Here is a 19,187-nt window from a genome sequence, read left to right as displayed (position 1 = left end):
CCCTTTCACACTTTGTTTTTAGTGGACCATCATCTTGAATAATTACCCCCTCGTTATGCATTCAGAAACCCACGTCAGAGCCGCAGCAACAAGCCCTTAGACCATCCAAACCCCCCCTTTCCAGCCCTCCTCCTGCGTCTCCTTCTCAGCAGTCAGAGGAGGCTCAAACACATGGCCGCATACCATCGCTCACCATCATCAACGCACTGAACGCAGAGGACAAAAGGGATCAACGCGGCACAGCCGATGGAGAGAGTGACCACCATGACCTCATGGGTCAGCTGGGAGCCAGGAATGAAAAGACTCTGAGCAACCCCCGCCCAAACTCACACACACACACACACACGCAAACACGCACAGTGAGATCTCGGACAACTGAAGCAGCCATGGGAATAAGGGAGCGTGGAAGAGGAGGACCCAGCATTGGTCAGATGGAGCTGAAAGAAAGCGGTTGTGTTTGGAATTTTGGGTCATGCCTTTCTCCGCACATTCCTCACTCTTCTCCCAACAATACTGTGTGTCAGAGCTGACACAACAGCCTCCTTTCTGGGTACCTTGCACCACAAAAAGCCTCAAGCCTTACCCAACCACACTAACCTTCACAGCTCGTGTGATAGTGGAGGATGAGTTGTGGATCTGTGAAGACGTGCTGTGTTTGAAAGTATCACATGAAGCGGCACGAATCCAGCGGAGGAAATCACAAACAGATTGCGTGCACATCTCGAGGTCTGAGTGCTAATTTCAGTTTGGCAGCCGCAGCTCCCACAAACTGTTGTGGCTCATGAAAAAAAAACAGCTTTTCTTGAATGTTCCACACGAAATAATCAGCAGCGTAGTTTTAAAATGACACATTTATTTTAAAGAACTGTGATAAAAACAGGATCAAACTGAGCTGAAATGTCATAAAGGGTCAAACTAAAGTTGGTGCATGCAGTAAAAAAACAGAAAAATCCTTCACTTTGAACATAACCAGAGACATTTAACAATAAATAAATAATTTAAACAAAAGTTATGTACAGCTTTGAGGCTCCATACGCTTTGGTCTCTTCTCTCTTTGGGGCTGCGTGCACTCTTTTCTTTGGCGTTTAAGTCTTTTACAGTCTCTGCTGGTTTAAGTCTTTAGAGCTTCGTGCTGCTCACAGTTTGCTCTCCTCCTCCTCCAGCGGTTTGTTCAATCCAGGGATGAACTTCAGGAGACGCCTGCGGAAGCTTTTCTGTTTTGGTTTCCTCTGCAGCGAGTTGAATCCTCCCTGCTTCTCCCCTGAGGTGGATGACGATGATGAAGATCCCTTCATGTAGCTGCGAGTGCTGGCGCTGCGGGTCAGCTGCGTCTTGGCTGAGGTGAAGAGCTCGCTGGCCGGTCGGAGGCGATTTGGCCTCGGCTCTTTCTTTTTGTCTGCGCTGGTTTTGTCTGAATCCACGCAGCCGTCCGTCTGGTACAAGCAGGTCTGGTAGAGTGGGTCATCCTCGGTGGCTGTGCTGAGGAAGCTGGCGCTGCTGCTGGTGCTGCCAGTGCAGCGGAGGGCTCGCTGCGCGGCAGGGCTGGGTGTGCCAAGGCTTCCGTAAACACCTGCTGACTCCAGGGACTCGTAGACTGCAGCATCACTCATCACGATGCCTAAAGAAGAAGAGAAAGCAAAGTTAGGAAAGTTCAAAACCACTAATTTGACTGTTATGTAATGCTGAATAAACACAGGCAACAAGGAAACTATTCGAAGAGGGCCGAGTGAGAGGCATTCCTCTGAGAACAGGGTTGTTTTTCCAGTTTAACTTTGGGTTTATCACTTACTGGAACAGAACTACTCATGAGCAAAAAAGAAAACTGAAAATGACTGATTATGAGATTTAAACCTGGCTCCTTTTCACATGCTTTAATCCTTTTATTGAATGATTCTTGAATTCAACAACCCATGCAAAAGACATTTTGACTAGCAGAGGATTATCTAGTAAAAACAAAACAATGTGACATTACTAAACATTAAGGATGGAAAGGTTAACAAAATCCACAGTTCGGTTTCTATCATGGTTTCGTAGGGTTCGGTGTACATTGTTGTTGATTTGAACACCTTTATTTTTACCATATACCCTAACAATCCACTATTAACAGATTATTTTTAATCAATTATCTCATGTATAGTAATGAAAAACCTGAAAGAATGAGGCTGTTTCCCCTTTAAAACATAATTAAAGCTAAATGAAACATCACTAGTTTCAACATGCCAACTCCTTAGTAAGGAAAGTCACTATTGGCTGTCTCAGAAGTCTCTAAAAGTCACCAAATGACGCTGCTGTCTAACTTGCATAATAATCCATTTAGAGCTGAAACGATTCCTCGAATGATTCGAGGTACTCAATTACAAAAATTACTTGAGTAATTTTCTCCGCCTCGAGGAATCGTTTAATTTTAAAAAGATCAAAGAGTGGTACTTCAAATAGAGCTGAGGCCATATAAAGAGAGTTTTCCGACCCCTCAAGCTACCTCTTATACAAAATAGTAACTAGCAACAATCAAGCTTCTTTTCTGGAGTTTGGAGACTAATGCGTCATTCTATGAAACGGATGCCATTTGGGTCAGCAACATTTGATGAGATGTACAAGGCACAAAAAATGTGTCAAAGTGTGTTTATAGATTTTGGAGCTACCAAAGCAAGTGCTCTTATTGACATGCTGTATCAGAAAATTCTATTTCTTAAAGAGAAAAAGTTTCATTTGAAAAATAACGGCTCTTTAACAAATTTATTTTATCCGATTACTCGGTTAATCGATGGGATTTTCAGTAGAATACTCGAATACTACTAAATATTCAATAGCTGCAGCCCTAAATCCATTAGCATGTAATTGTCATGGACTCTGTAGGATAGAGAAATAACGTGGGAGAGACAGAAAGCAGGTAAAACACGACGTCATAAATATGTTTAGAACAACAAATTAACTTTGTTTTGTCCGTGTTTGTCTTTTTAACGACTAAATATCAACCCCCCTCATTTGTCCTGGCTGGGGACCGGCAGAAGTGACCATAATGAGACACACTAGCGTGATTTCGTCTGCTGCGGTTGAAGACTGTCTCTGTGTTTGATATAGGTGAGGGGCTCACGTTAGCACACGCTGCCCATTGACGCGATCAAAACACGCTTTAACGTCAGACTCCAAACAACAGAACAGTCGCAAGAATTGTCGTTTTATTTTTGAAAAATGCCAAATAGGTCTAAAATCTATTCCAAAGTGCTCCCAGAGAGCAGAACGACTCAACGCCACAGGTACACCCGCTAACTCTGTCTTCTCCGCTCGTCATGTCAACAACACAACCGTTGCACTGTAGCCTTCGCCTCGCGTTGCGCATGCGTATGAGCACAGCTACATACTAGCTTCAAACTAAGCGGTTAAACGGTTAGGTTTTTCCGTTACATCCTGAAATACTTACCATGAACAAGCCTCTGCTCCTGCACCATCAGCGACCGATATTCATCCCATTTCTCATGAAGAGTTTGCTGCAGAGACAGAAAAAGAAACAAATAAAGAAATTGCAAAAATAAAACAACACAGGCTGGAAACAAAGACTTAGCGTTAGCATGAATACAAGGCTGGAAAGCTGGATAGGGTGTTAGAACGCAAGAAGAAACAACTAATGTTTACAAAAAACAATATAACACTAAGATCAATTCAAAATCTACGACAATGTAAAAAAGAGACATATTTTCAACAGCAGTTTAAAGAAAAAAGCGCGAAAAAAGCAAATAATCTGAGATCAACATGAAGCTGCGTTAGCATCAGGTAGAAGTTTTCTAATTCTTCATGCTTCAAAATGATGTACTCAGTGTTATTCTTGCATCATATACTGTCAAAAAGTACCAAAGATTATCTAAAAGCAGAAATACAGTCATATTTTTAACCAAAAGCTGCTGTTAGTGAAAGAGAAAGCAGCTGTGGTTGAGTTACATCACGATAAAGCAAAGAGAGCATGTACAGCTAATGAAAAACAAAGCAGTGAAACAGAAAAAAAGACATTTTATCTATTGTTGGTTTCTGCTCAGGGAGTTTTTATGAACTTGTTTACAGGAAGTAGTAGTAAGAATATGAATCCTAGCTAACTGTGGGTGTGAACAGGTTTAGGTTTTAATGCCATGCTATCAAAACCTATGTCATCACATTAGCTTTCTACACAGACTATAAACTTTCTGTGACCAGCCTCGCATGAAACCATCCCAGCATGTGAAAAGTGTTCAGCATCACCACGTTAATCTTTAAAAACCTGGGATTAGTGTCTCAGGAAGCGGCTGTGTCGTGGCTCTGGGAGGCTGCAGGATTAGAGCGGGACAGCTGCTGTAATCTTGGGGGGAAAGCGCGCTCACTCGAGCCACTTCACAGCCAGGAATGTGTGCAGCCATCAGGCAGCCGGCTGGAGGAACTGCTGATGCAACAGGTGCTGCTGCTAGGGGAGACAGGTGTGAAGGGAGGGGGAGGATGGCTATATGCAGAATGTAACGTAATGTGTGTTTGTGTGTGTGTGGCTGAGTCAAAGAAAAAACTGCTGAAGAAGAAAAGAAAAGGATAGAAAAGAAAGTCTCACCTTCAGATACTGCAGCCGGGCTTCCAGCTCTGCTTTCCGGATGGTGTCGCTGTACACCGTCTCCAGTCTGTGGATGTGAAAACAGAAGGCAGCTGGATTAATAACAGGAAGCGCTTGTAAAAACTACAAGAGCAGAAAACAGCGATTTAAAAAACAAGTCCGACCAAATGAAAGAGTCTTTTCATGAGGCGACGACGGGAAGGGGTCTGGTGTCAAACGGTTTACGGGAGAGGGGGGAGGATCAGGAACATATACAGTTTCCATTACAAATCCCTTAGTTCTTTAATCACATGAGCGACCGACCAACCTAAGGAGCTAATTTCCACTTAGATTGGTTTATATGAACTCAGCTTGTAAGAATAATTTGATGATGTCAGTCTATAAAGTCCAGGCCCGGCTGGCACTCTGATGTGGTTTACCTCATGCCTTTTTTAGCAGTTAACAGCGCCACGCTAATTGACCTTTTTATCTTTTACGTGGAAGAGGAAGACATTTGATTCAACATCCTCTCAACTGTACTGCCACATTCATCCAGTACTAACAATCAAACACTTATTAGGGAAAATAACCTTTAACAAACGACTGTTTGTTTTCATCATTTTTAAACTTCTTGACATCTTCACACGTGTTGAAATATGATTGGTCAGCTATGCCGACTGCAAAAAAATGAAATCTTATCAAGTGTTTTTGTCTTATTTTAAGTAAAAACTGAGCCACATTTAACTTATCAGTCCAGGAAAATGCCTTGTTTTAAGTTTTTCAAAGACAAAAATGAGGTCTGAGCTGCTTGTAACTAGCAAAAACATCTGCCAATGGAATAAGAAAAAATTGCTAGAAAATTTGCTTGGAACTAGATAATAATATCTTAATACAAGTGACTTTTTTCTTGTTTCATTGGCAAATTTTTTAACTTAATACAAGCAATTCAGACCTGCATGCTGCTCTGTATGATAGGCTGAGTTTGGGGTAGATGAAACCAAACTTATGCGAGTGGCCTGAAAGCAGCTGCCAAGTGATTGGGACTTGTTGCAATGCTGAAGGATTATAATGTCCGAAGACACCACACTGAAAAACGTGCTGCACTTTGGACAAAGTTTCAAGAGGGATCTCATGAGGGGTCAGCTAAAATTCAGAGTTTGACTGCGTCTTACAACTGGGGCTTTACTACGATAAAGGACACTCACAAAGCTCAGGAGAAAACCACAGCAGCTTAATGTAGCTGCTAAAAATGTATGGCCCAGCAGCTTTTCCTTAGTCTGAAAATCCAGCCCAACCAAGTTTTTAACTGAATAGCCCTGAGATAGAGGGGTAAGAGTTGAGGGTGATTGGCTCGAGGGCAAACATCTTAAGGTACAACTTAAACCACCAGAGCATCTGAGCTGTGGACAAAATATTTCTGTTGTTGTGTTTTTGAGCTTTCACAGCTTTTTTCAGAGATGGAAACAGGAACAGAGAGTGTGAAACACGTGGCTCAGGCTAGAGGTGAACCTGAGCACCCTGCTATATGGGCATACGACTTGATAACTAGGCCAAGCCCACGTCTAGGACAAATTCTTGGACAAATTTTGGAACTGATCAGTGAAAAAGATGGTTCACTGCAGGACTCCAATATTCCAGACGCTTTAATTTATCAGAGCAGCGATGGTTTGATGAAGAGCATATCTGCTCCAAATGTCGCCTGAAACATTGGAGCCCCGCAGTTTTCAAATCAACCCTGACTTTGCTTTATTTCTCTAACTCTGCTCTCTTCTGTTTGGATGTTTATGATTCTCAGCTTTTGTATGATTAAATCTTGGAACTAATCAGAGGAGTGTATATGAAAGCATGAGACGTTGCTACTGCAAGAAAATGAATCTATGACTAAACTGACCTTTGGGATTTGGGAAACAAGGGACAAAAAGAGTCTCATAACTCTGATACAACCAATTCTTTCCAGTTAGAAATACCCCTTTTGAATCTACATGTTATTTAGCCTCTGAAGAAAACTGTCAAACATGACATCTGAAAACCTTCGTCCACTGTGGGTCTGTGTTTACCTTAGAGTGTTTCCACAGGCCTGGATGAGCTGCACGATCTCCTTGTGCCTGAATCCTTCCACTGTGGCCTCGTTCACACTTGCGATGGTGTCTCCTACACACACACACACACACACACACACACAGAAAGAACACATGGGTAAATCAGCTGCCTTTAGGTCGGGATGCTCTTCAATCCAATTTGGCTTCAATTACTACAATCTGTATCCAACTTCTGCCTCTAAATGAAGCCTCCACACATGTGCAGGACAAATGTGGGGAACCAAGAAGGAAGAATCTGACTTCAATATGTCAGAGCCTTATTTTTGTATCTAACAGGGAGAGTCACACTGTTTAGTTTCAGTGTCTGGGGTCAAAAGATGTGATACGGACTCTGAGGCGTGACAGCTGCCCTTTGTGAACCTCAGCACAAAGCCTGTTTCCCTCTTTGAGAAAGCACCGCCTGAAATCTGCTGCTTTGGATGATGAAGTCAGCGCGTCCGCAGCAGAGAACACGGGGAACAATGGAGCGAGCATGTGAGGAATGTAGGAAGTGAAACTGAAGTGACATGTGCAGCATTTGATGGAGGAAGGAGGAGGCGGCAGAAGAGTCTGAGAACTACCGTCTTACTTCTGCTTCTTTAGACACACAGACGTAGACGAAGACTTGCGTGAGACTGAACAGCCACAAGAGTGAGAATTTATAGAAGAGAAGTGACCGCGGCACAGAGCTACATCGCACCTCAAAGATATTTCTTCATCTAACTTATATTAAAATAACTACAGGGGCTGACTTTTTCTACCTATGAGGGCTCACAAAGAAAGAGCCAGAAGGAGACTAGTCATGTTTGACAAACAAAAATAAAACCCCTCATCCCTCCTGCTGTCTGACACACTGACGAGAGGAGCTAACAATGACACATGTGCTAAAATACTCACTTACTAACTCTGTTTGTCAACTGGAAAATGAGTGGGACACGGTCATATTTGTACTTCCTTAAACAGCGCCACTTCCTTTGTTGACGTTGGACACACAAGCATCAGCTGGCCAACGCACAAGACGAGACCTCCACGAGTCTTTTTCAAGTTATTTCAAGCTTCAGTGGAGCTGAAATCAAAACACAAACATTAAAGACTCACCAACTTTAAGTCCTGCTCCCTGCGCCGGGCTGTCCTCGTGCACCTTGCACACAAACGTGCACATCTCCACTGAGTTCTGGTCCTGATGGTGCAGGCTGTACGTCTGAGGAGACAGAGAAGAATCACACTGAGGATGAGACTCTGAAACACCTTTAGAAATACTCTCCTTATCTTTGAGGGAAAGTCTGACACAAAGTGATTGATGTCAGAAGTTATGAAACAATGTCACAGTGTGGTGATGCACAGATAAACCACTGGACGATGGAATGAAGAAGCCATGTGGTAAAATGAGAGGGTGAAGTACGTAAGTTAGATTTTTGTTCCTCTTGTCCCATTGAACAGAAACTGCTGCAGTTTTCTTTTTTCTTTTCTTTTTGAGATGTAAGAAAATCATTTCAGAGTTCATTTGTGTTGTAAAACATGAGGAAAAAGCTCAATCTACATCCAACAGTTGTATCGATGTCTTCTAAAGTTTGGCCGTTTGAGTCTTTGCACACTGACTCAACAAGTTTGATACCTTTCAGTCTAAAATTTCCTCTGAGAGATTTATGGATTTTCTTTTTTATTCAACCTTTATTTTTGACAGGTTTGTTCTGATGAGATAAGACTTTGTTTTTGAGTAAGCCCAGAAAGGAACTACTGAAGACTCATACTGTGCATGTAAATATCGTTAAATTAATGGACCGAGGTGTGCGTCTGTGAAATGTTAGGCTCATTAGATTTCACTGAAGTTAAAAACATTCAAGTTTTGAAATTTTAAACTGCATCCCCACATTGTTTTAGGTATATTTTGCAAAACTTCTAAACCATAGGAGAGTCACTGTCCCTTTGCTGTATCTCAGAAACAGTCCAGGGAACTTCCTAACAAACCAAACAAAAGAAAGGAAAAGCAACTTGGTTTGAAACCACCTGAAATGTCTCTCTCAGAGAGCAGAAGATTCCTATTGGTGACAAGGACTGAAGTCTCTGTAAATGTAGGCTGTACATTAAAACACAATGGAAGCACCAGCATTTAAGGCTCTTTAAATTACCGTAAACCTTTGACTAGTTGGGCAAGAGAGAATGTTCAAATGACTCGTTACAGAAGAACTTTATGGTGATATCTGGGGTATTCAGATTCAGAAAACTTTACAAATCCCAAAGGGCAGCACTGCACAAATCCATATGAAACGCCATCACAGGAAAAAACAATTGATGCAAGCTGTTCTCATTACCGTAACTCTTCAATCATTTGGACCAGCCAAAAAACACAAACAGCTCCTGAAGGATGACGAGATGAGCTTTTGAGGTATGATCTCTGATTGTTTTCAGGCCAAACTAATAAAAAAGCCTATGATACTTAGCTGATATAGGGTTAAAGTGTTATCTTTGAGCATCCTTCATTAAATGTCTGATCATTTTGTTTCTCAAACTCTGTCTTTAAATCTCTTTCGTTTTAGTTTCACTCCACGGTTTTCTTTGGATTCGTTGATAGCATTTTCACAAACAAAGCAAACTTCTTATGATGTAAAAGCCACTCACTAATGAAGATGATATGGAGCTAATGGTCAAATTAATTTTAGTGAAATCTGATTCAGAACCTCAGGTAAATGAACAGGTTTCACTTGGTGACTTTAAGGTGCTGTTCTATTGATTCAAAATTGTAAGTATGATGGCCCTGTCTTGGTCAGGAAACTCTTGAAAAAGGAATCTTATATCCTATTGAGTTTAAATTCCTGGTTAAATAACATAATTTAAGAATCTGTCAGGTGAAATAAAGTGGAAGTAAAACACAATGATATATGTCTCTTTCAATATGTCTACAGATATCCGTACTGTTTCAAGGAATGATGATATTAAAAAGTCTGGTCCATTTGTTGAGGACGATGTTGTGAACTAAACACAGATTGGAAATGGATGTTTGGGAAATCTGATAAGAAGTTTATTTCACTTTTCAGATATCATACCTGGGGGAATTTCCTGACAAACTTAAGGCCAAAAAAAAAAGCAAAAAAGCCGTTATATGCAAACGAATACAGTAAACCTCGTCATAAAAAGATAACTGGACTTCTATCATCATAAATACAAAGTTTAGAGAGAAACTGCTTGACAACTTTAAAATACAAACAGATCTTGATGAAATTTTCAGGACATGTTTAAAATGGGATTAGGAAGAAGTGATTAAATTTTGGAGGTGATCCGGATCACTGTCTGGATCCAGGACTTTTTGAAGGATTCTTTATCATTTTGAGACAGGGCCGTTTTCACCATATGTGTATATAACTCCACCATAAATGGTCGGATTGCTTTAAAAAACAGTCCAAGACAAGGTCACGATAATTTCTGACAGATGTAAAAGTACGATCCAGATCCTGGCAATATTCTGGATACTAAGATCTGGAATATGAAATATGTACTGGGTCATCATAATTTTCAACGCTGTCAGGTAACAAATGATTGTACAAACCTGCAACTAACACCAAATTGTAGCAGACAGTCTGCTGAAAGGGAGTATAACATTAAAGTAGGACTAAAGTGTTGCGTGACAATCACAATATGCTTTTCTAGTATTTTTCTGATCATGAATATTCCACAAATTAAAGCTGAATAAAATAAATGAATACTGAAATACCTCATGACTTACTGTCCAGAAAAATAAAAGCTCTGTGTTTGTTGTCATGAAATAATAAAACAGCAGAAAGGTTAGCAGATGGCTGATTCTTAACCGGCAGTGTCCCCACAGCTTAATATGAAACACTTTGATGCAGATCATCTCCGTGACAGAACACCTGCTCCTGATGTAACAAATATTTTGTTGCCTTGGTAACGTTTGTTCAGACTTCCACGTGTATTTGCATGCTCTTCCTCATTTCAGTCACCACTGTCTCTCTGCTGAAGGTCACCAAAGAACAAAGATGAACTTCCCCCCGTCGCACGAACGAGACAGAGCCTGAAACTCCACCGGGCCTCTCCCTCAACTGACAGCTCCAAAGTCTGTCTCATAAAAATAGGATTTCAAACTTTCCGTCTGTTGCAGTCGAGCGTTTCGACTGAAAAATAAAATCCAGCTTGGAGAAGCGTCTCTTATGGAAAGTTTCGATCAGCCTGTTTGCTGCTTCCTTCTCAGCAGCTGGAAAGACAAACACACAGGCATGCAAATATGGCCGAAATGCAAATATCAACATTTACATGCTGGCGCTGGATTAACGTATCATTCAGTGAAGGAAGCAAAGGACGAAAAGGAACTCATGTCTATTTCTTCTTCTCTCAGCTGACCCCCAAAACGCTCCTCATGAGCTCACTTCCCCTCAGCTACAGGCGCACAGGAAGGGCGGGAGCCTCCATCCAACACAAACAGAACAATATGTCTCTTCCTCAGCGCAAAGACTTCTGCATCCAGAAACTCAAACAAACCTGATCCATATTTACGCATTTCACGAAAAACTATTTGAGTCTTCAGCAGAACAGAGCCAACATTGTGAGGCGGCGCTCGAGGGCGGCTGCAGAGATCTCACAGATACTGAGGTCAAATGTGTGAAACGTCTGCACGCTGAGAAGCAAACAGGTATGACATGGAGGCGTGTGAGGCGACCGCACGGCTAAAAATATACAAGCTGAGAGAAAAAAAAACATCATCCCCATTTTTCTGGAGTCATGAGACTGAAATCAGGGAGTTTCTGACTGATGAGCGACCTTTCAACCTCGCTGGAAAACGCAGGGATTAAGAGATTTACAGGATAAGATGTACACGCTTCAGTCACTCAGGCATCATCATCCTCTGACAGAGACGTGGCTGAGCAGGGAAATCCTGTTAAATAGCACTCACGAGGTTAAGACCCCCATCATCCCCGCCTTCTCCCAATATGTCGCCTGTAATCCTCTTACCTGGATCTCGAAACCAAACGACTCCTCCTCGTTTTTTTCCAGGACCACCACCTTCCTGGAAAACAGAGAAACTGGGTCAGTTTTACATCAGCAAACTCTATTTTTTGCATCTTTCCAGCACACCTGTGAAAATAACACAAGCTGTGTGACAAAAATGGCCGAGGTCGATTTATATCTACAAGAGAAACCACATCTGAGTTAATCATGTGAAAGTATGGAGGAAAGAGCCGAACAAAGTCAGAGCTGTGATGATAAAACACAAACTAAACAAACTATTTGGATAACTGATAAGTTGTTTAGATGTTTTTCAAACAAAAATGCCAAATACACTCAATGACCATTTCTAAAAGGGAACATTTTTCTTTTTTTGTGATTCAATTCAGATCAATGTTTAGAATTTTGCAGCTTTGAAAAAGGAGATTTATTTTACACCATTTCTGAAACGTTTCTGAACTAACTTACGGTTAAGAATTGATGCAAACAAGCTCTGGATGAGTTCAACTCTTTCTTATCTGTCTACAAACTTGTGTGTTAGAAGTGTGTCCCTTCTTTGCTGCTGTAGAATCGTGAAAGTAGAGCTGCTACTTTTGTAGGTACCAAAGTCTCTTTCTGAGCTAACAGTAACAAAGAGTTATACAGTGCTTGACACATTCATCAGACCACCTGTCACAAAAACGAGAATAACATCATGAGGTGCTTTAACTCAAAAGTCTTTCTTTCCCTGCTCTTAATTTGGAATGGGAGTGAGGAGCTTCAAACTAGATTCAAATTTCAGACAGAAAAACTGGAATTCTCCAAGAAGTCAGAAATGGATCAAGAATAACAAACAACCACTATAACAAAGTTTTCTGTTCAGGAATGAAAGTAAATAACCAGACTTTGGAAATTAAAAAATAATAATGTGCTTTACTGTTTTATCCACTTCTTGTAAAAACAAAATTCACTGATCACAACATAAATTGTATTTTAGCTTTAAATATATCATTTTGATTAAAAAGCTTGTGCACACTGGTGGATTCACCATCACAGAAACTGGTAACTGTATATCCAGATGATTATACAATGATTTAAACAGACTTACGAAAATTGTTTGCTGTTTATACTAAGTTTATTCTGCTAAATGTTGCTTAAGGCTTTTTCCAAAGGAGGAGATTTTTATGTCCGAAGCTAAAACATTACAAGGGTTCAATTAAAATTAAAGAGTACACCATATGTTTGGCATCACTTGGATTAATGATGGAGACCCAAAGGATTTCCAAGACCTGTCGTCAGACTGCAAAGTAAAATCTACCTTAAATACATCCTGCTTTTAAGATCTATCTTTTAACCTCAGGTCTTTTCCTCCAGCTGCAGTCGGACTATATAACCGTCAGTAAACACTTTTACACTATCTAAGCTTCATACATTTTATTCAATGTTATTAGTTAGTTGTTAGTTATTTAATTAGTTGTTAGGTTACACTTATTATTAGGAGTGCATCGATCTTCAAAAAGCCTGATCTGCTGATTCCAATTTGGGCCGATACCAATTTTTATTTTCATTTTTACTAACTGACAAAATATACCTTTAATGTTACTGTCTTATTTTATTGAAAATCATTGAGCAATACCTGTGAAACAATAAAATCTTTACGTTTTAACTTAAACAACCAATAAAGTGTCCTGAGTTTTAGGTCTCAGAGCAAAAAGCAACAATGGCTGGCTGTCAGACCTTCCTGGAGGTATATGAGATCAATTTCATATGTAAGGATGGGCCAATCACTGATCCCCCAAAATTAAGGAAATCGGCACCGATCAATCGATACATGTCTCCTTATTATATTGTTTTATTTTAAACAGCGCCCCCAAGCCACTAAAGCGGGGGTGGCCAACCAGTCAGAGACCAAGAGCCACAAAAATGACCGTGGTACTACAAAGAGCCACGTCACAAACAGGGTCTTACAAACACACTTCCTCTCACACATAAACGACATGACATAAAATGAAAATCAATAAATTTCCAATTTTAAAGAAGGGAGATTTACTGTGTTTGTTTGTGACTTTAAATTCGTACTAGAGAAGAGAAACTGAAGCTTAAGAATCAGCCTGTACACCCAAACATTTATCAACACTGATCCCAACGTTGGCATCAGTATATCAATATTTTAGATTGATCAGCACACCACTACTCTTAACTACATATATATTTTTATGAATGGATCGAGGAGCCGCACGCTAAAAGGCAAAGAGCCACATGCGGCTCCTGTATAGGTTGGCCACCCCAGCACTAAAACTCAGCCCCTCCAGCTGCTTTAACTTATGTGCCAGAATTCTGGTGCCTATCATGCCAAGACCTACAAAACAGTCTCTTCTGACCAAACTGAACCCCAAACAGGAAGTTTCAGGAATTTGAGGTAAATGTTGGCTTTTGACGATTCAAAGCGTCTGCATTTGATGGAACTCAGCCAAGAGTTTTTTTCGGATCATCTTCAAATTTACTTTGAGACACATTGACGATGAAGAGCTTTTGAAGGATTTTTTGTATCTTAATGGGAGAGGCTAGGGAAGACTGATTTGTTGACGATTTTTGCAACAACATGCAAACCTTAATTGGATCTGGACTATAAGGTTCGCATGTTAAGTGTCACAATGTGAGAGCACTTTAAATTACAGCACTCACCTACTGTCAACAGGAAGTCATATCTAAGTCACAGCCAAGTGGTCAAAAGTGGTACTGCAACATGTTCTTTGGTCAAGCTTCATCCCAATCATGCCTCAACATTTGCATGGATGCAAGAGCCAGTTTATCCCCATTCAGCTTAAGTTGTCCCCGTTTTAAAACAAATAAAGGATTACTTTATCTTATTGGTGAAAGGTAACCATGATAATAAAAAGGTTTTATAAAATGATTTTCAGTCCCTAACTTCAAACTAAAGGACCCGGCTGAGACAGGAAGAACAGAAGCTTTATGCCCTTATATAAACTGAACAACAAGTTATCTCTGTAAGCCACACAGGACTTCTTCTGTGTCCAGCTGTGAGCCGGACATCACGTCTGAGAGTACAGTAAGAGGGTCTGTATCAGTGACAGGGACGTCATCGAAAGAGCATCACTCGTGAGAGGTGCATTAAAATTCAGAACAAAACCTCATCATTCATGCTCTGACTACCAATGTAGGCGGGTGATTCTGAGATACAAAGAAGACGCTGCCATTGAGAAAAGAAGAGGGAATAAAGACATCGTGAGGGATTTTACCTCTGTGGTTCAGGCGTCACCGTGAGGGGTTTCCACTTCTGCAGCCCACCGCCCTGTGAGGAGAACAGAAACAAGGAGCGTGTCAGATACCTGCGTGATGTCAAAATAAGGATTACTCACGAGGGATTCCCCCAGAACAACATTTCCCGACACACCTACAGCACACATCAGTGCTTCTTCAACTGGTAGAGCTGGTCCTGACACCACACGTGTGCCGTTCAGTGTGTTTTTAAGCTACTGGGCCATTACGTCAGCATGAAAACATGAGGAGTGAAACTAGAAATGCGTGTCAGTCTTCTCTTTGTTTACCTCAAGCAGTCCCAAAAAAAGCACCTAAATTTAACCCACATATCACAAAAACAAGCCGCTCCTTCAGCTCTGAAAGTGTTGACCTGTCTCAAAGTCAGGCCCAGGAGCGCTGCGTGTTGACTCTAATCTATTCAAAGAAACAAATAAGACACGACGGTGAAAGCTGAGCCGTTTACAATAAAGACATTGAATGAAAACTTAAGTCAACATCAGGTCAGGACCCGGCCCTACCTGGCTGTGTAAACAAGGAAGGCATCTGTCCACTAAATCACTCACTATCAATCCTCGTCTGTTCCGACTCAATCATGTTCAAATGCAGCGTGTATGAAAGGCCGCTTTGTGAGAAAGTCTCTCTGGTAGTAAAATGTTGCTTTCTTTAAATCCCAACACTTACAGAATTGTCCCGTCAAAGCCTCAATGAGTGCATTTATTCCCAAAATCCCACAGAGGCCGACAGACGGGGGCGTCTGGAGCAGGATCCCTGAGCATGTGTGCGCACAATGCTCTGTTGTAGCCCTTCACTGCAGCCGCTGGACGCTTATGTATATGTATGTAGGATAAGGATAATGTGCCTCTGTTACTGTACAAACTGGGTCCAACTGGGGTGTCCACTTTGCCCATAAACTCAAGTTAAAGGGACATTTCAAATCAAATTCAAACAAGCTTTATTAGAGGGAAGACAGCCAGGATAAAGTACATGATGAGCCATGAAGTGGACCAACTTGTGAAGAAAAGAGAGTCAGTCTGGACGTCTGCTCTTCGGTTAGGTTTAACTGATCCAGTCAAAGAGGCTGTTATCAGGTTTAAATGTTTGATTTGATTAGCACAGATTAGATTATCTTCAGTCAGGGTAAACCGTCTGTAAATCATCCATTAGCTGTTCACTTCTCGATTAATCTGACACAAGTCTCAGTTCTTCCATTTGATAGAAGTCAAAGTTTCGTGTCACTGCTTCCTCAAAGTGATCTATTTATGAAGTTGTTACTTCTCTATGTGCGTAAACAGAATATTTTTAGGATCTAGATACAGTTATGGGCATGTTTCATAACACATCTGACTTATATAAGACCTAAAACTAGTGTCTTAATCTAGAAAATAATCGTCAAAGCACCAGTCTTAACTCCATGTTTAAAATGTCAGAATATCCCTTTAAGAGACAAAGTTGAGTGACTGTTATTGAAAGTTTGAGTCTTTTGCCGTCCATTGTTTAAAAACTGAAGAATGTTAAGATGAGTTTATGTCTCATTTTGCTCAAGCTTTTGTTGTGTATTGTAGCATGTTTCTACGGAAGCCCCAAAGAGTCATGATTTAATGCACTCTATTTTCCATCACCTTAATTCTCTTTTTATGTTGGGGGTAAAAAATCTTGTTTTCCCAAGATAACAGGATAATTTATCTTTGAAAAAATCTAAACTAGTTTAACAAGATAATTATCGTGTGATCTAAAAATCCAATCAGAAGGTCGATGGCTCTCATTAGCCTCTGTGCTTTAGCTCAAATCAAGATTCAGATGGTATCTTCATTTTTCTGTGATTTTCTTATGTAAGAGGTTAAAATCTCTTTCACTTTCACCACTTGTTGCTCCTCATCGCTCAGTCTTCATATGATAAACCGTGTGTGACCTTAGTGTGCCTGACGCAGCAGTCCAATCCAGTGATTGGGTGGTCCTCAATTGCCCCCCTGCTGGGCTACTGTTGCCCTCAGTGAGATGCCCTCTGCTGATACACTGAGGGCAACAATTTCAGACTCACAAGACTCACAAGATCCTCAGAACTTCAGACTTCAACTTTCAGATCAGGTTATATAAAGTTCAGACACTGTCTGGCCGTTAGTACACATCAAATCCTCTTTGTGTCGTCTCAAAAAAACACAAACGCCAACAAAAAACACTACTGAAAACTGAAGATGGCGCTTTGCTTGATTTCATGCTAATAAACAAGAAAACAACTTCGTTCTTCTGTCACTAAGTTAAGAAAAACTTATCATAAAGCAGTTTTAATATCCTCCATTATTGTCCATTGTGAACATGACAAAACATGCTCCAAATCCACGATCAAAACTCATGACTTTCTTCACTTTTTTTTTTTTTTTGCTAAATATAAGCTCAATAATTCATTTTGCAAAAATATGACTTTGGAAAAATGACAGTAAGAGAGCTTTAACTTATTTCATCAGAGTTTAAACCTGAAGTTTGTGAGTTTTCTTACCATTTTACAAAGGATGTTCTACTTTTACCAAGGACAATATACAAAAAGATAAGAAAAACATGATCTATAGGGCCAAAAAAAACAACTCTCTTCTTGTTTAATTGCATACAATTGATAATAAGCAACTTGTCTTTCTTGAAGATTTTCAACTGGGACTGTCTTGCTGTATTCTACACAATCTTTATTTTGCAGGTAAACCCACCTACGACCTGTTGAATGCTACTAAAAACGTGACTTCTGCTCATAAATGTGGCAAAAATAAACTGTCTGTCGCAGAATATTACAGAAAATGTGATATTGAGGAAGTCTCCTATGAACAATTAGGACAATTAGGATAATCTGAGACCATTTATTAGCACTTGTCGACAGAAGATGGTGATGCATTCATGCAGAGAGACTCAGTGAATGAAAAACGGTTTAAAAACTGTTGAATGAACTCTTTCTTACCTTCTTAAAGTTCCTGGGCAGAGTCCCTCCAGAGTACGCCAGCGTCTTGTAGTTGTAAACCTCGGTGGTTTGTGTCGGTGGTAAGTCTCTGGTCCTGCAGCTGTCCGACTTTGAAGAGGGGAAATAAATGTCGGTGTCTTGGGATGCGGGTCCAGTGGAGTCTGGCCCGCTTGAGTTCACCTTCTTCAGCCTCCTGAACGTCATGTTGAGCTCACAGAAAGTTGAGGTACGGACTTGTTTTCCTTCACTTCAGAGAGGAGAGTCACACAGATGCTGCCGGGTCGTGTTTGAGCCTCAACGTGGAGTCCGCTGAATTACAAAGTCACTTCAGTGTTTCTTCTGAATAGGCTGGGGGCGGGGACTGCGCCATGAAGGACACAGATGAGTGCCAATAGCAGTGTTGACGTGCATCCTTTATGCTGCCTTCATGACCGGCTCGGGCGTTTCTGTTTCACTTTCCGTAAACTGATTTTTCATTTGATGAGTGCTTAGAAAATAGTGTTTTTTTTTTTAAAAAGAAATAGAAGAAACAGAGAAATCAAAACTGTAAAAAGTACACAAGTCTCGAAAAATTAAGATGAATATTTGGTCAGACAAAAGTTAGAAAGTTTTTCAAAATGCGTTTCCAACAAACATTTCTTTCATTTGACCAAATAATGACTGTTGACATTAGTTTGGTGGCTAGAAGTGTAAAACACGAAAACGACAAATAAATGAAAAAATAAAAGAAACACAAAGACAAACAAGACAACAGAAAATTTGAACACAATATCAAAAAGAAAACAAAATTAGAAGGAACACTCAAAAACAAAAGGGAAAAGGCACAAATAAAAAAGACAAAAGACAACAAAAATTAGAATATAGCAACAACAAAAAAAGAAATACACAAAAAGAAAACACAAAAAAACACAATTGAGAAAACAAATCCTATTTTTTTCTTTCTTGTTATGAGCTTTCTTTGTTTGTTCTTTTTTTAATGAATTTCACTTGAGGGCTACCATACAGTTGAGATCTTTACCTGACACTGAAGAGCTCTCTATGTTAAATTTTCTGTTTTTCATCTTTTTCAACTTAGTTTTTCAACATTTTCCAAATTAGCTGTTTTATAACCTGGATGTTGTTGTTGACTTAAAGTTTTTTTTTTTTTTTTTTTTTTTTTTATGAATTTCACTTTAGGGCTGCTGTACAGTTAAGATCTTTTCCTGACACTGACAAGCTCTCTATGTCAAATTTTCTGTTTTTCACTTTTTTCAACTTAGTTTTTCAACATTTCCAAATTAGCTGATTCATAACCTGGATAGCTTTGATTTATGATTGTGATTATGCACCCAAAATGATTGTATTAATGCCACTTTAAAAAAAAAAATATATATATATATTTGACAATTCTCACATCAAAGTGCAT

The 19,187-nt window shown here is 40.2% G+C and overlaps 1 protein-coding gene across 1 annotated transcript; it reads right to left on the bottom strand.

The window, feature by feature from the left end:
- Window positions 1–871: 871 nt before the first annotated feature.
- Window positions 872–18,154, bottom strand: tamalin (trafficking regulator and scaffold protein tamalin). The gene is made up of 8 exons (XM_074681684.1): window positions 17,783–18,154; window positions 14,820–14,872; window positions 11,587–11,641; window positions 7,723–7,825; window positions 6,604–6,697; window positions 4,568–4,634; window positions 3,422–3,488; window positions 872–1,618 (listed from the first exon to the last, which is right to left on the bottom strand). Exons 1-8 carry the CDS (start codon window positions 17,984–17,986, stop codon window positions 1,137–1,139), a joined length of 1,125 nt encoding a protein of 374 aa, XP_074537785.1. The 5' UTR covers window positions 17,987–18,154; the 3' UTR covers window positions 872–1,136.
- Between the last annotated feature and the right edge of the window lie 1,033 nt (window positions 18,155–19,187).

The sequence above is a fragment of the Halichoeres trimaculatus genome, unplaced genomic scaffold, assembly GCF_033239565.1.
Source record: "Halichoeres trimaculatus isolate MK-OKI-2021-1 unplaced genomic scaffold, fHalTri1.1 fHalTri1_scaffold_11, whole genome shotgun sequence".
In the NCBI taxonomy this organism is placed as follows: Eukaryota; Metazoa; Chordata; class Actinopteri; order Labriformes; family Labridae; genus Halichoeres; species Halichoeres trimaculatus.
The sequence above is the reverse complement of the archived record's forward strand: the minus strand, read 5'-3'. Positions and strand labels throughout refer to the sequence as shown.